This window comes from Gobius niger (assembly GCF_951799975.1).
Source record: "Gobius niger genome assembly, chromosome: 1".
NCBI lineage: Eukaryota > Metazoa > Chordata > Actinopteri > Gobiiformes > Gobiidae > Gobius > Gobius niger.
The window spans coordinates 69,887,574-69,901,167 of record NC_136852.1 but is presented as its reverse complement, the minus strand read 5'-3'; the positions used below and the strand labels follow the sequence as shown (position 1 = coordinate 69,901,167).

General features: G+C 42.1%; 1 protein-coding gene across 4 annotated transcripts in view; it reads right to left on the bottom strand.

Moving 5' to 3' along the window:
- Positions 1-13,594, bottom strand: part of egflam (EGF-like, fibronectin type III and laminin G domains) — a 51,863-nt gene continuing 38,269 nt past the window's right edge. For 3 of the 4 annotated variants that reach the window (XM_079551916.1, XM_079551913.1, XM_079551915.1), the window contains 10 exons: positions 12,230-12,473; positions 10,358-10,469; positions 8,451-8,567; positions 8,168-8,348; positions 5,398-5,421; positions 5,173-5,251; positions 4,952-5,095; positions 4,784-4,867; positions 1,931-2,034; positions 1-318 (listed from right to left, as the gene is read on the bottom strand). In XM_079551916.1, coding sequence (XP_079408042.1) covers positions 167-318; positions 1,931-2,034; positions 4,784-4,867; positions 4,952-5,095; positions 5,173-5,251; positions 5,398-5,421; positions 8,168-8,348; positions 8,451-8,567; positions 10,358-10,469; positions 12,230-12,473 — 1,241 coding nt within the window. In that variant the 3' untranslated portion in view covers positions 1-166. The remainder of the gene's footprint in view (positions 319-1,930; positions 2,035-4,783; positions 4,868-4,951; positions 5,096-5,172; positions 5,252-5,397; positions 5,422-8,167; positions 8,349-8,450; positions 8,568-10,357; positions 10,470-12,229; positions 12,474-13,594) is intronic. The other variant, XM_079551914.1, reaches the window with a different exon arrangement.

Below are 13,594 nucleotides of genomic sequence, written 5' to 3'. Positions count from 1 at the left end.
TTTACTTTTTCCCTTTAAACCGTCTTTAGCCTGGCATTGTGTCCTCAATTCAACTTGTAGTAACATTTTTCCCCATCCTTCTCCAACAATTGGTAAACATAATCAATAAAAAGTTATTGGTTTTGGTTAAGGTGACAAGTAGTAAAGCTGGTTTGGTGTTTTTTTTTTAAGTGGTGCAGGTGTTGATGTTCTTGCCGTCCGCTGCGTCCTCGACCAAGGCTAAGTGGTAGTCGGTGGACAGGGTGAAGTGGGACACGCAGCCCACCAGGCCCCCCATGTACTGCCGGTTCGTGTGCAGCGCGATCTCCTTCATGCCTCCTGCAGGTCAAACATTATTCAGTTATAGGAGGATGTTAAAGGGATAATAATGAATTCTGGAGATATATATATATTTCTATTCATGCAGTCCTTATATTTGAAGAGTTTAGCAGTGCTAGGCTAGAAGAAGAAGAAGAAGATCTTTATTTATATAGCGCCTTTCACAGACATGGTCACAAAGCGCTTTACATGAGACAATTGTACATTCACTCCATACTCGGTGGCCTATTGTGCATGTTTTTAGTGGTAGGGGAAACCGGAGTACCCGGAGGAAACCTACGCAGACACGGGGAGAACATGCAAACTCCACACAGAAAGGCCCGTCCAGGTGGGAATCGAACCCGGACCTTCTAGCTGTGAAGCGAGAGCACTAACCGCTGCGCTACCGTGCCGCCAAGTGCCGCAGGCTAGTGCTAGGCTAGGGCATGTCTATGGTAACTAGTAGCCTGCATTAAAAACGTCTTCAAAATCATGGGGTCGTCCTCCAAACGATATCTGATTTGTAGAACGCTCCTTTGTGAATTCCACGTGTAGTAATGCGGCCGTAGGTAAACAAACTACTGTAGATCCGGTAACCGAGCAGATCACTCCGCCGCTGTGTAGCTACAACCAGGAAACTGATGCTGCTCAAATTCTTTTAAATGCAAAATGGTTATATTACGAAAATTATTCAGTCGACACAGACATTTATATTAGTAGACTGGTGTTAAGTGATTTGCCTCAGGTGCACTGTGTGTGGGTTTTTAAGGCAGGCTACTAGTTACTTTAGAAATGCACTAGCCTAGCACCACTAAACTCTTCAAATATAAGGAGTGCATGAAGTATAAAAAAAAATACAGTATATTCATCCATCCATCCATCCATCCATTTTCTTCCGCTTTATCGGGTCACGGGGGCAGCAGTCTTAGCAGAGATGCCCAGACTTCCCGATCCACACACACCTTCTCCAGCTGTTCTGGGGGGACCCCGAGGCCACACCAGGCCAGCTTGGGGACATTGTCCCACCAGCGTGTCCTGGGCCTTCCACGAGGCCTCCTCCTCCCAATAGGACATGCCTTGAACACGACCAGGAGGCATCCGAAACAGATGCCTGAACCACCTCAGCTGCTCCTTTCAACGTGAAGGAGCCGCGACTCTACTCCGAACTCCTCCCGGGTAACTGAGCTCCTCACCCGATCTCGAAGGGTGCGCCCAGCCACCCTGTGAAGGAAACTCATTTCGGCCGCTTGTATCTGGGATCTTGTCCTTTCAGTCATTACCCAAATCTCATGACCATAGGTGAGGGTGGGAACGTAGAGCGATCGGTAAATCGAGAGCTTTGCCCCCCGACTCAGCTCCCTCTTCACCACAATCCGATACAGCGACCGCATCACTGCTGACGCCGCAACGATCCGTCTGTCGATCTCACGCTCCATCCGCCCCTCACTCGTGAACAAGACCCCGAGATACTTGAACTCCTCCACTTGAGGCAATGGAGGAGTTAAAGTTTCCTCCACTTGAACTCCTACACTATAATATATCTCCAGAAATCAACAACACTCTGGATAACTAGGAAATGAGGCCCAAAATCCTGAAACATCCCTTTAAACTGCAGTTGGAAGTCATTACTTACCCACAAATATGGGACCGTTGATATTGAGTTGTCTCATTTTCCCGGGTGATCTGCCCGTCTTGGCTCCGTAATCATCTACTGTCAGCTTTCCAGTCTGTCCGTCTCTACGTGAAACACAGCATACACCACAAACGTAAAATAATGGATATGTATCTGTAAAATAATAATACTCAGCCTTTTAAAGCAGTACTAAGTAACTCGTGCCCCGAGAGGCCATAAGCGCCACTGCAGGTGTCGTAGCATTTTCCGTTTTTTTACTCATTAATTGTCCGTGAGAGTAAACACTACGCTGACAGAAAAGACAAAGGGACAGAGGGATATTGTTCATCCAATTACACAACGGAGATTGTTTTTTTTTCACTCAAACTTGGCTGTAAATACTGTTTAAGTGGCGCTAGCCCACAGTTAGCTTTTATCCGTTAGCCTGTTAGCTTTTTCTTCATGATTCTATTAGTGTGTAACTGATTCAGATTTAATAAGATACCACTCTATTTCAAACATGTAATGTGGACTTTAAAAATAAAAACAATCTCTTTTCTGCTGTAGGAAAACCACTTAACCTCGCAACCCCCACCTGAACTGTTTGGCTTTACCCAAATCTAAAATCTAAATGTGTCAAAATAGCAACAAAAATTAGCTGAAAACGAGGATGAAAATACAACATAAGAGTGACAAAAACATGACAAAAAAGTGATGAAAACGCAAAAGAGAAACAAAAAAGGGACAAAAAAAGCAATGAAACAAAGTATGACAACATTACGGCAACAACATGACATAAAAGATCCATTTAGATGAGTTTTGTTGGTCTTAGCTTTCAAACGAGGTGTTACACTGGCCTATGACCTTTTAGATTTTGGTAAAGCTGAACCGGAGAAAAGTCACTCGGTTAAGGTGGGGGTTAAGAGGTTAAGATAAACACATTCATCACAATATCTAATCCATGCAGACACTGTGCACCAAGGGGGTATTTATCAAGACAGATGCTAAAAAGCGAGTGCGAGCTGAAATATAGCTATGTGTGGGCATTTACCATTTGAAACAACCTATGATTAAAAAATGTATGAATTACTCTGCTGCTTATCCACTTTTTCCTATGAGCAAGCGCTTGGTAAATGCCCCCTGACGTGTCTTGGCCAAGAACTGAGGAGAGTAGGATTCAAACAAGGTAATATTACACACGGCTTTGGCAGGATGTTGTATTACGCAATATGGTTTCAAATGATAAATGGTCTCAATTTATACAGCACTTTTCCACCCACATTAGGCACTATTATTAGGCCGAATGTTAACATAGGTTGTGTGAGATTATACTATATTATGAAGTGTTTTATCATTTTATTGGCTAATAATGATTGTTGTTATTATTGTTGTGTAGTGTTTAGACCTACAACTGGCACATTTACAGTGACGTTAATTAATGTGCATTGTCCCTGTTCAAAAATAAAATGAATAAATCTCATCATAAAGTTATCTGTTTCTTCAGACCAAAGTTTCATTCATGTAAGGGATAATGTAAGGAACGCTGGTCATTATCGGGAAAATAAGTACTGAACCGGTCTTGTTTCGCCCTGAAGGTACTGATTTTCCTGATGATGACCAGCGTTCTTTACATTATCCCGCTTATTATACGTCCATTTGCCAACTGAACGCACAACATAAACTTCATACACTTTTATGAACTTTTCACTTTTTTTAATGACCTCCGCGGCAAATAGTTCCTAAAAGTTTGCGCATTGCTTGGCAACGTTTGGCTAGGCTAGTAGCAGCAAGGCTAGCAGTTAGCCTAGCTACTTAGTTGAAGGTGCAGTTGGTGGTGAATCTCTGGGTAAGTTGAAAGTCGGACTCACGCTAACTTCACGAGCGATTCCCCCAACTTCTCTCGCAGTGACGGGGACAGACAGTGATGTGAAAGACCTGTATACGTTTGTTAAGTGTGACGTCACGACTTCCGCTTCTGGGTCCTAGCAGACCGGCTAATATGCGAGAAAAAAAAAATTAAAAACTCTTTAATACCACAATAAATATTTATGAAACTCAACGGAGAGTACCTGAACCTAATTATTTCTTAGACTCATTAGCCATAAATGCAGCACCTACTGCTAAAAAAGTATTATTTGCTAAAGCCGGTACTTCCGGGGTTAGCGTAGCTGCTGCGCCGTTAGCATTTATCTCTGCTAAACCGGATGTACCGATTTTAGTAAATAATACTTTTTTAGCAGTAGGTGCGGCATGTTTGGCTAATGAGTCTGAGAAATAAGTATGTTCAGTCACTCCCTGTTGAGTTTCAGAAATATTGATTGTTGTATTAAAGAGTTTTTTGTAGTTTCTCGCACATCTAAGACCCCGGATGTAGAGCCGTGACGTCACCACTTAACAGACGTATTACAAGGACGAACTCCGTTGTCATTGGCAGCGGTCATTATTTTTTTCAGAGGTCCTCAACCAAAAAATAATGACCGGTAGAGCGTTGGAAAATCCCATTTAAATTAATGGAGCGTTCGACTTGCATTGTGAAGAGCCGTATAATAAGTACTGATAAAGATTTCTTTCTATAAATATAATGTAAGACCAACATCACATAATTGGTCTGTAGAAACTTTAAAGGGGCTAGATGCAAGTTAGCCATTTTATACTCACTACTGCCACCTCAGGTCATACGTGTAACTGCACCTTCTGTATTAAGCTCGTGCATGACGGCACTTCGGACCCGAATTAACACCTTTTTGAGTGACAGTGCAGGATTTTAGAGGCAGTTGTGGTGAACAGGTCTGAGCTCATTCTACACATTAGGACATTGTTGAAAATACTTAATTTCAACATTTTAAACTCTGTATAGTCCCTTTAAGTGCTTACCTCACGATCTTTACTCTGTGCCATTTCCCATCATCGAAAGTCCCATTGACAACGATATTTACAGGACCACTGCCCAAGTTATAACTGCAATAAGATTTGAGAAATGAATTCATAAGTCAGTGGAGACACCAGTCTAACTATACAGAATGAATGATCCTTTGTGAGTACCTGAAGAGCAGAGCTCCGTCCTGAAGACCCATGGATAAGAAGTCACTGTTGGGCCTCATGGGACTGTCCCCTCTCCACAGCAGCAGCCCGTCTTTGGCTGTGCTCTTGAAACGCATGAACAGATTGGTCCTGGAGCCGGAGATTCTACAACAATAGACACACGGCATAAACTCGTGTACTATTCACGCTGAGATGAAGTATTTCTGTGCAGGCAAACCAACCGTTTCAGGATGTCTCTGTTGTCGTAGGTCAGATAACTCCGTCCCATGAACTGTGGAATCTCTATGGCTTCAGTTACAGCTGGACAAGACAGTGCATTTACATTATACCGTCACAAGATGGCGCTACTAGCATACAGAATGAACCGACATGGACAACTTCTACCAAATCTGTGCACCTTTATATTGGAATAAGGGGGTATTTGTTAAAGAAATGAGAAAACTTACTGTTGAGACAATAGTTTCCACACTCTGGAGTGAGAGCATGAACAAAGAGAGAGAAGGCAACACAAAAGCTTAAAGGATTAGGTCGACCACTGCAGTTTCATCTTCCATTATAGCATCAAATAAAATGGCTTTTAGTGTAAGAAAAATCAAAGCTCATGCAACAAGATTAAACATCAGATTAGAGTTTGCAAGAGAACTCGCTAAGACCGCTTTTGTTTGATGCAATATCTAATGAAACACAAGCAAATGTTTCTTACAACTCAGTAAACAAACACAGAACTAGGGGAGAACAAGGCAGAACAAGGGGAACTCACCAGAACACATTAAACCACAGAATACAGAATGACATGTTCGATTTCGGATGGTCAAAGAGATTGTAGAACATGATGAAAGAAAAGGTTTAAAAGGTTTGAAATACAGCAAACTGACCCACACCCAAATATGCTGGAAACTAAAACGGACTCTGTTTAAATCAAATGTGTTTATAATAAGGAAAGTCAGTCTGCGAAGGATGCAGGTGCTAATAATGATGCTTCTGAGGAAGGCAGGACGGATAGTGCTGCAGAAATGTTTGTCCCTGCAGTGAACACTCTACCAGTGGCGTAGTAAGGGTACCAAGGGGCCCCAAGCAAGAATGACGGTAGGGGGCCCTCTGGTGGCTGCTCGGTGTACTGCACACTGGGAGAGAGGACGTCATTTGGGCAGGAGTGGGTCTCCTGACAACTCCCATAATGCAATTCTCTGCATAAGTTTTCCTCAGAACAGAAGGCAGAGGTTCTTTAGGTCATGACGAGTGTGACAATAAACTGGTTTCACTATTAGAAATATAATCTGGTGGAGCCATGAGTGAAAAAGTCTGTTCACTGCTCATTATAAGTTAACATTAGGGAACCATGACTCACTAAAGCAGCAGAAGGATGGGGATAAACAGCGCCACGGAGCCTTGGTGGAGAGATGATGTAACTGCAGCACCAAAATCATTAGGAAGACTGTGCATATTAAGCGTTTACTGCAGGCTTCTGAATAACGGGTTGGTGCATGGGGGCCCTTGAATGCTTGGGGGCCCCAGGCAGCTACACCTCTGCACCCTACATGCGGCTTGACGTTCCCTCGTGCATAGCTTTATCTCTAGATTGACCAAGTCAGGCAAAGAATAAGCAATGTCCTGTCAAGCTATTATGTGGAGATCTTTTCAAACATCTATTGTATAAGACAGAAATTCTCAGACATACAGATAGGTACTCTGCATAAACAGATCCAATAAATGGATTCAGCTGGACATTTCTTTATTGAGACGTTTCGAGAAGTTTCGAGAATAACTAAATTCCTTCTTCCCACAGGATTACAAAGTGGGCAGTGGCACATAACAGTGCTCAGGTGTTGAAAATTTCACCACTGCACTAAACTCTACTTGAGTGGAGTAGGGATTCTCAGACACCCAGGTTCTGCTTCACTGTTTTTGTTATGTTGACATTTAAAAAATGTACTACGGGTCCAGGATAATATATATAGTACATTTATAGTACATTTCCTATAAAAGTTACGTTTCTGGTTGTTGATAGCTTTAAATCATACCCTGGTGATCGTTTGAAAAGCGTTCTTCTGCGTCTCTGTGTTTCCCTTTCCCCCAATAATGGAAAGCTGCAGACCCGGAGCCGAGACAAATCTACCGTGAAAAGCGAATCCACCGTGATAGTGCGCCCTCTGCTGGTAAAGACAGATATACAACGGTATTTAGCTCATGTTTTACAGTTGTATCGTTGGGATTATTTAGTGTAATTTAGAAAGTGTTGACATGTAACTTAGTTTAGACTACATGTACTATCATTTGGGTTATTTTATGAAATTAAAACTGTATGTTTTACTCCTTTCATTGTATTTTGTAGGACAGAGCAAACAAAATCACATCTTTATAGTGGTAACGGCCATTGCTGTAATCAGTAAAGAAAGGAGAGAAATCGGGTTAATAATAACTTGCAGATGCAATAACAAAGTAAAAAATAACATTTGTACCGTCAGGGTCTTCCCTGTTTCCTAAATTCAGCAGCATCTTTCTGTCAACTTCACTAAAACAAAAGATCAACACTGCTGTCAACAATGTGTAACAATCAAATGTTGTAATTCTGGGCTAATAATGATAATAATAATACTACGGTCAAAACTAGTCTGGAATGACATATACATGCAGCAATGTGCCATTAATAATGGTGTCATAACTTAAAAAAAAAAAAAATGTATTTGTCCTTTATTTATCCAGGATAAAACTCGTTCCTCGAGTGTCCTGGCAAAGATTCTTTCAAATTAAAATATGCAATAATTTGCCACAAAAAGTAAAAAGTACCCGTAATACATAACTATGACTAAATTATAGCCTATATTTACTTTACAGCCTGCAAATGCATTTTTGGGTATCATGTAGGCTAATTGGGATTATTTATTGTTTTTACTCATTTACAACTAGCTATCTTAAGCAGAAAATTAATGTGTCATCTTAGCTTTATCAAACAACATTAATGTGTCATCTTATCTTTATCAAACAACAGAAGCATCTACGATTTCAAAATTGGTTCATAAGAAATCAAAAAATGAAATAACTCGGTTAAAGTCTCACGTTCGTTGAATTGATCAAATCAATCTTCCTAAGACCTAATACCGTCGTATATCCGTCTTTACCAGGAGAGGGCGCACTATCACGGTGGATTTGCTTCACGGCATTTCTGTCTCTTCTCCGGGTCTGCAGCTATCCCCTACTCCTTTCCCCAGCACTGACCTTTCTGGCAGTGGCGCCCGTCGTACCCTAGGGGGCAGTCACACTCGTAGCTGTCCCACTTGGGTCTGCAGGTGCCCCCGTTGGCGCAGGGGCTGTTCACACACGGGTGGTCCGAGTTGGCCACGTTGACCCCTCCAGCTGAGCCTGTGGTGATGGGGAGGGGCCGGTCATTGAGAACCAGCTGAGAAGCAGAGAATATTCGTTTCAAAGATGTGTTGTATTCAAATGAATTCACTTTAAGTGGATCGAACTGGATGTGTGTATGTGGAGCCAGAGTGTTCACCTTCTGAACGATCCCCGTGAAAGGCTTGGTCACACCGGCCGTCGTCTTGGTTTGGTCGAACGCCGGGACTCCCCCGATGAACAGAGGAGAGCTGCACTTAATCTGAGTGAAGGCTCCCTGCACACACACACACACACACACACACACACACACACACACACACACACACACACACATTCCAAAAATTCCAAAAAATGTCATAAAAATCCCTAATTAATTGTATTATACTGCTTTTATTGTGAATATTCCCATTTAGTTGCATAATAGTGTTTTATTAAGCCGAATGCCCATCTCGACTGCGCGTGCGTGGGTCAATCAGGCTCCTAATTTCGGCCCAAACAAAATACTTCGCCATTGAAATGTGTGAGTGAGTCCAGGTGGAGCGTGAACTCTGAAGTATATCGAGCCATAACCGTGAATTATAAGGCTTACGGGCGCTGATTTCTTGCAAATATTTATGCTTGCAATATCGTGAAAGCGAGGGAAAAGTCAGGACGGCGGCTCCGTAGGCAGGAGTGGACCATAGCGGACCATAGCGGACCATAGCGGACCATAGTGGACCATAGCGGACCATAGTGGACCATAGTGGACCATAGTGGACCATAGCGGACCATAGCGGACCATAGCGGACCATAGCGGACCATAGTGGACCATAGCGGACCATAGTGGACCATAGTGGACCATAGCGGACCATAGCGGACCATAGTGGACCATAGCGGACCATAGTGCACCATAGTGGACCATAGTGGACCATAGTGGACCATAGCGGACCATAGTGCACCATAGTGGACCATAGTGGACCATAGTGGACCATAGCGGACCATAGTGCACCATAGTGCACCATAGTGCACCATAGTGCACCATAGTGGACCATAGCGGACCATAGTGCACCATAGTGGACCATAGTGGACCATAGTGGACCATAGTGGACCATAGTGGACCATAGTGGACCATAGTGGACCATAGCGGACAGGGGGATGACAGGACCTGGGATCAGCCCGACACTGACACGTCACTTTATAAATCACTTAAATTTGTCTTGAAATCACAGGAAAAGTTTCAAAACGGTGTTGATGTTAAATATAGTGGGTAAATTTCCGTCTGTCAAATTAGCGATCGATTAGCCATGTTGTTCACCATCAGATCACTCATAAAAAAATAAATAATTAGATGGCATAGCCTATACAGTATGTGTATGTGGATCTCTCTGGTCACAATAAAAATTAAAAATAAAATTACTGTTCACCTCCTTATTGAAGTAAAAGAAAAGAAAAGAAGGATTCTATGTGTTTATTTCTCATTCCAGTTTAAATGTCCTGAATGTCGGCGACATGAGGCGCCTTCAAGTGTCAAAAATGTTTTTCTCACATAGTTATTCCAACTATGTGAACAAGGACTGAACGTCACTTTTGAAGCATCTCTACATATGAACGGCCGTTCAGTTCTTTCCGTTTCTGTCTATCTCCGTTCGCAGCCAAGGTTGTAAAAACAGACTTTAAGCTAATATTGTAATAAACTCCACGGCAACGACAAAAACACTTTAAATCATCAACTTTCCAGCGGTTAAAACGCTCCAAATCAGAGCTTTCTTTGTTGCTTTATCAATAGTGTTTGGTAGACAAAAGAAATTCCATTACCCATAATGCAACGGGCAACCCGAGATGGGCATTCGGCTTATTGTGAAAATCCCCATTTAGTCGTATTATACTGCTTTTATTGTGAAAATCGCCATTGTAAAGTGTCAAACATTTTCTTTGACACATCTCTGCTCTCATGCTGCCACATTGTGCATCTGTTGGACATGTGGCGCTGTGCTGCCATCTTGTGGTCAACAATCACTATCTATGCAAATACTAGGAGGCTCCCGATTCATTCATAAATTGACAGAAGGCAAAAGAGATCATCACCTCAGCGATTCCCTCCACTGGCTTCTGGGTGTCCACCTGCAGGATGCCGCTCTTCGCCGTCCGGGACACTCTCAGCTCGTGCCATGAGTTGAGGCTGATCTGCTCCAGGCTCCTGTGGCACAAACGGAAAGAGAGGAAGTCGAGGATACTGTCAAGAATGATCAAAGTCCTGCAGTTCATCTGGGACGGGGAGAGAATCCTTTTTGTGTCGCACTTGGGGGGACAATAAATGTGACTTCCATGTTTCCTAATAACATCCTGCAGAGTAACAAAAACCTATACTCAAGTAGCGATACGTCAGAGTTATTTTACTGAAGTAGAAGTAAAACGAATCCCATCCAAATAACTGAGCACATTTTCTCCAGTTCGGCTTCACCAAATCTAAAAGCTTCTCAACCTGAGAGAGTGTAACGCCTCATTTGAACGATAAGGCCTAAGCTCTTTCCTCGTTTTTGTTGTCACATGTTCTTCGTTTATTTTGTAGGGGTGCAACGGATCAAAAAACTCCTTAGATTCCTTAGATCGGATCATTTTTCGGATCAGCAAAAGGCATATTATCTCCTTCCTTTAAACATGGACCAATGACCATTAATAAAAAAAACTCTACTATTAATAATATAAAATATATCACAGACAATTGAATAGATTAAAAACCTAAACTGTGTAGTCAATTATTTCAATAGCAATCATCATGCTAACGGGCAAAGCTAACTGCGGGCTAGCGTCACTTTAAACAGTATATACAGCCAAGTTTGAGTGAAAAAAAATATTTCCATTGTATAATCGGATGTACAATATCCCTCTCTCCCTTCGCCTTTCCTGTCAGCGTAGTATTTACTCTCCAAGACAATTAATAAGTTAAAAAATCTACGACACCTGCAGTTGCACTTATGGCCTCTAGGGGCAAGAGCTACTTAGTACTGCTTTAAATGACGCGGGGCGTTCAAGCTCCTCCATTCCTCCGGTCGCCCTGACCACGCTGTGTGTGGACTGAACGTGCGCACAACTTTTTTTTCCATAAATCAATCGGCGGATCACGTGTGTGCAGCCCCGAAGATATTGATCCGAACGGATCACGGATCAATGATGATGACTACTTTTTTCACTACTACTTTCAAGTTTGTCACATTTTTTTGTTACGTTTTCGTCACATTTTTCACTATGAAAATGTGGCAAAAACGACTAAAACTTGACAACAAAAACAAGGAAGAAGCTTAGGTGAGTTTTGTAGGCCTTAGCTTTCAAATGATCCATATCCATATACTCTCAGGTCAAGAAGCTTTAAGATTTGGATAATGCCGAACTGGAGAATATGTGCTCGGTTGGGGTTAACCTCTTAACTCCCGCCTGAACCGAGAGCATTTTCTCCAGTTCAGCTTTACCCAAATCCTGTAGGCCAGTGTAACACCTCATTTGAAAGCTAAGACCTACACAACTAAATTGATCTTTTTCCTCACATTTTTTCCTCACTTTTTTTGTTGGGCAGTCATTTCATTTTTGTCAAATTTTTGTGACTTTTTTGTGACTTTTTTCTCAATTTTTCATCAAATTCTTCACACTTTTTTGTCAAATTTTTGTCAATTTTTGTCATTTTTTTGTACATTTTTTTGTACATTTTTTGTAATTTTTTTGTAATTTTTTTGTAATTTTTTTTCCACTTTTTCGTCAATTTTTTACCACTTTTTTCACATTTTAATCCTTGTTTTCGTCTCAGTTTTGTTGCTATTTTCACACCTTTTTTCCAGAAGCTTTTGGATTGGGGTAAAGCTGGAGAAAATGTGCTCGGTTCAGGTGGGAGTTAAGGGGTAAAGGGGTTATTTTTTGTTCAGAAAAATGAAAGGAGTGAAAATGTGGTCCAGACTCATTGCTCACCTTATGGCGGCTCCGCCCGACCCACAGTCGAACCTGAACTCCACGTATCGGTCCACGAGGCTGATGGCCAGGAAGTCGGAGCTGGCCGCGTCCTCGCTGTACAGCAGCGTGCCGTCGGGCAGGGAGGGCTTAAAGGTCAGCTCGAACTCCATGAAGGACAGGTAACTCTGGGACGACTGCGGCCACGGGACGAAGGCGTAGGACAGCACCGTCTCGTTAAACAGAGGGGACGACACCACGAAACCTGAAATACAGGAGCAGTCAGTGGCTTTGTGAGTGCAGGTGGATCTGATGGAAATGTGTGTCTCCAAAATCAGTTCTTTTGGGAAGTCTATTGTGTATTGTAGAATAATCTTCCCCTTTTGTGAGCCAACTCATTTTGGACCAAAATCGTGTCTTTTGAGAAATTATCCATAAAATATAACATTTGGAAAGGATTAACAGAGAAAGTTGACAAAGGAGAAATAAAGTGGGTAAGAAAGATCATCATTCTCAGACGACTCTCTTCACCAGGGGTCGGCAAGTTTGCTTCGTGGAGGCCAATTTCCATCATTGCCTAAACACCCAAGGGCCAAACCTCAACATTGTAGCCTAAAGTAAAGAACTATTTTCTGCAAATGTTTTACATCAGTGGTTCCAAAGTGGCTTTGGGATCCACTATTGCCCTTGGATGATAATGATGTCATATATCGTATAAAATATTGTATTTTCAACACAAGTTTTTCCTGAACAAGCAGTAGATATCCCTTTAAGACTGAAATTATAGCAAAACAACACAACAACATTCATTTTAACACACAGTTAGTGTTTCCGTGTAGTTTCAGATGGACAATATTGAATAAATGTTCCCTTTAGACTCGTGACCCTCTGGAAATGGTTCTCTGACCCACTTATGAGTCCCGACCAGTAGAGAATCACTGTTTAACATTATATAAGACCAAGCGGGATGTTCTGACAGGACATATTTAAAATACTGACACTATTTCTCGCATTTTTAGACAATTTAGGTAGTTTTTATCTCTTATTTGCACAATAATATTCCTCAAAATCATCTTGGGGGCTAGAGGCTTTGTGCTGGAGGGCCAGATTTGGCCCCCGGGCCTGACGTTGCCTATCCCTGCTCTACAGATACACTAAATGGCCACTAATGTATGTTGTACTCATTGTAAACACGTTAACCTCTTAAACCCCGCCTTAACCGGGCACAATTTCTCCAGTTCGGCTTTACCCAAATCTAAAAGCTTCTTGACTGAAGAGCAACAGTGTAACGCCTCATAAAGCTAAGAACTACAGATCTTTCCGTGCTTTTGTTGTGTTTTTGTTGCTTTTTCATCACTTTTTTGCTGCTTGTTTTGTTGCTCTTTT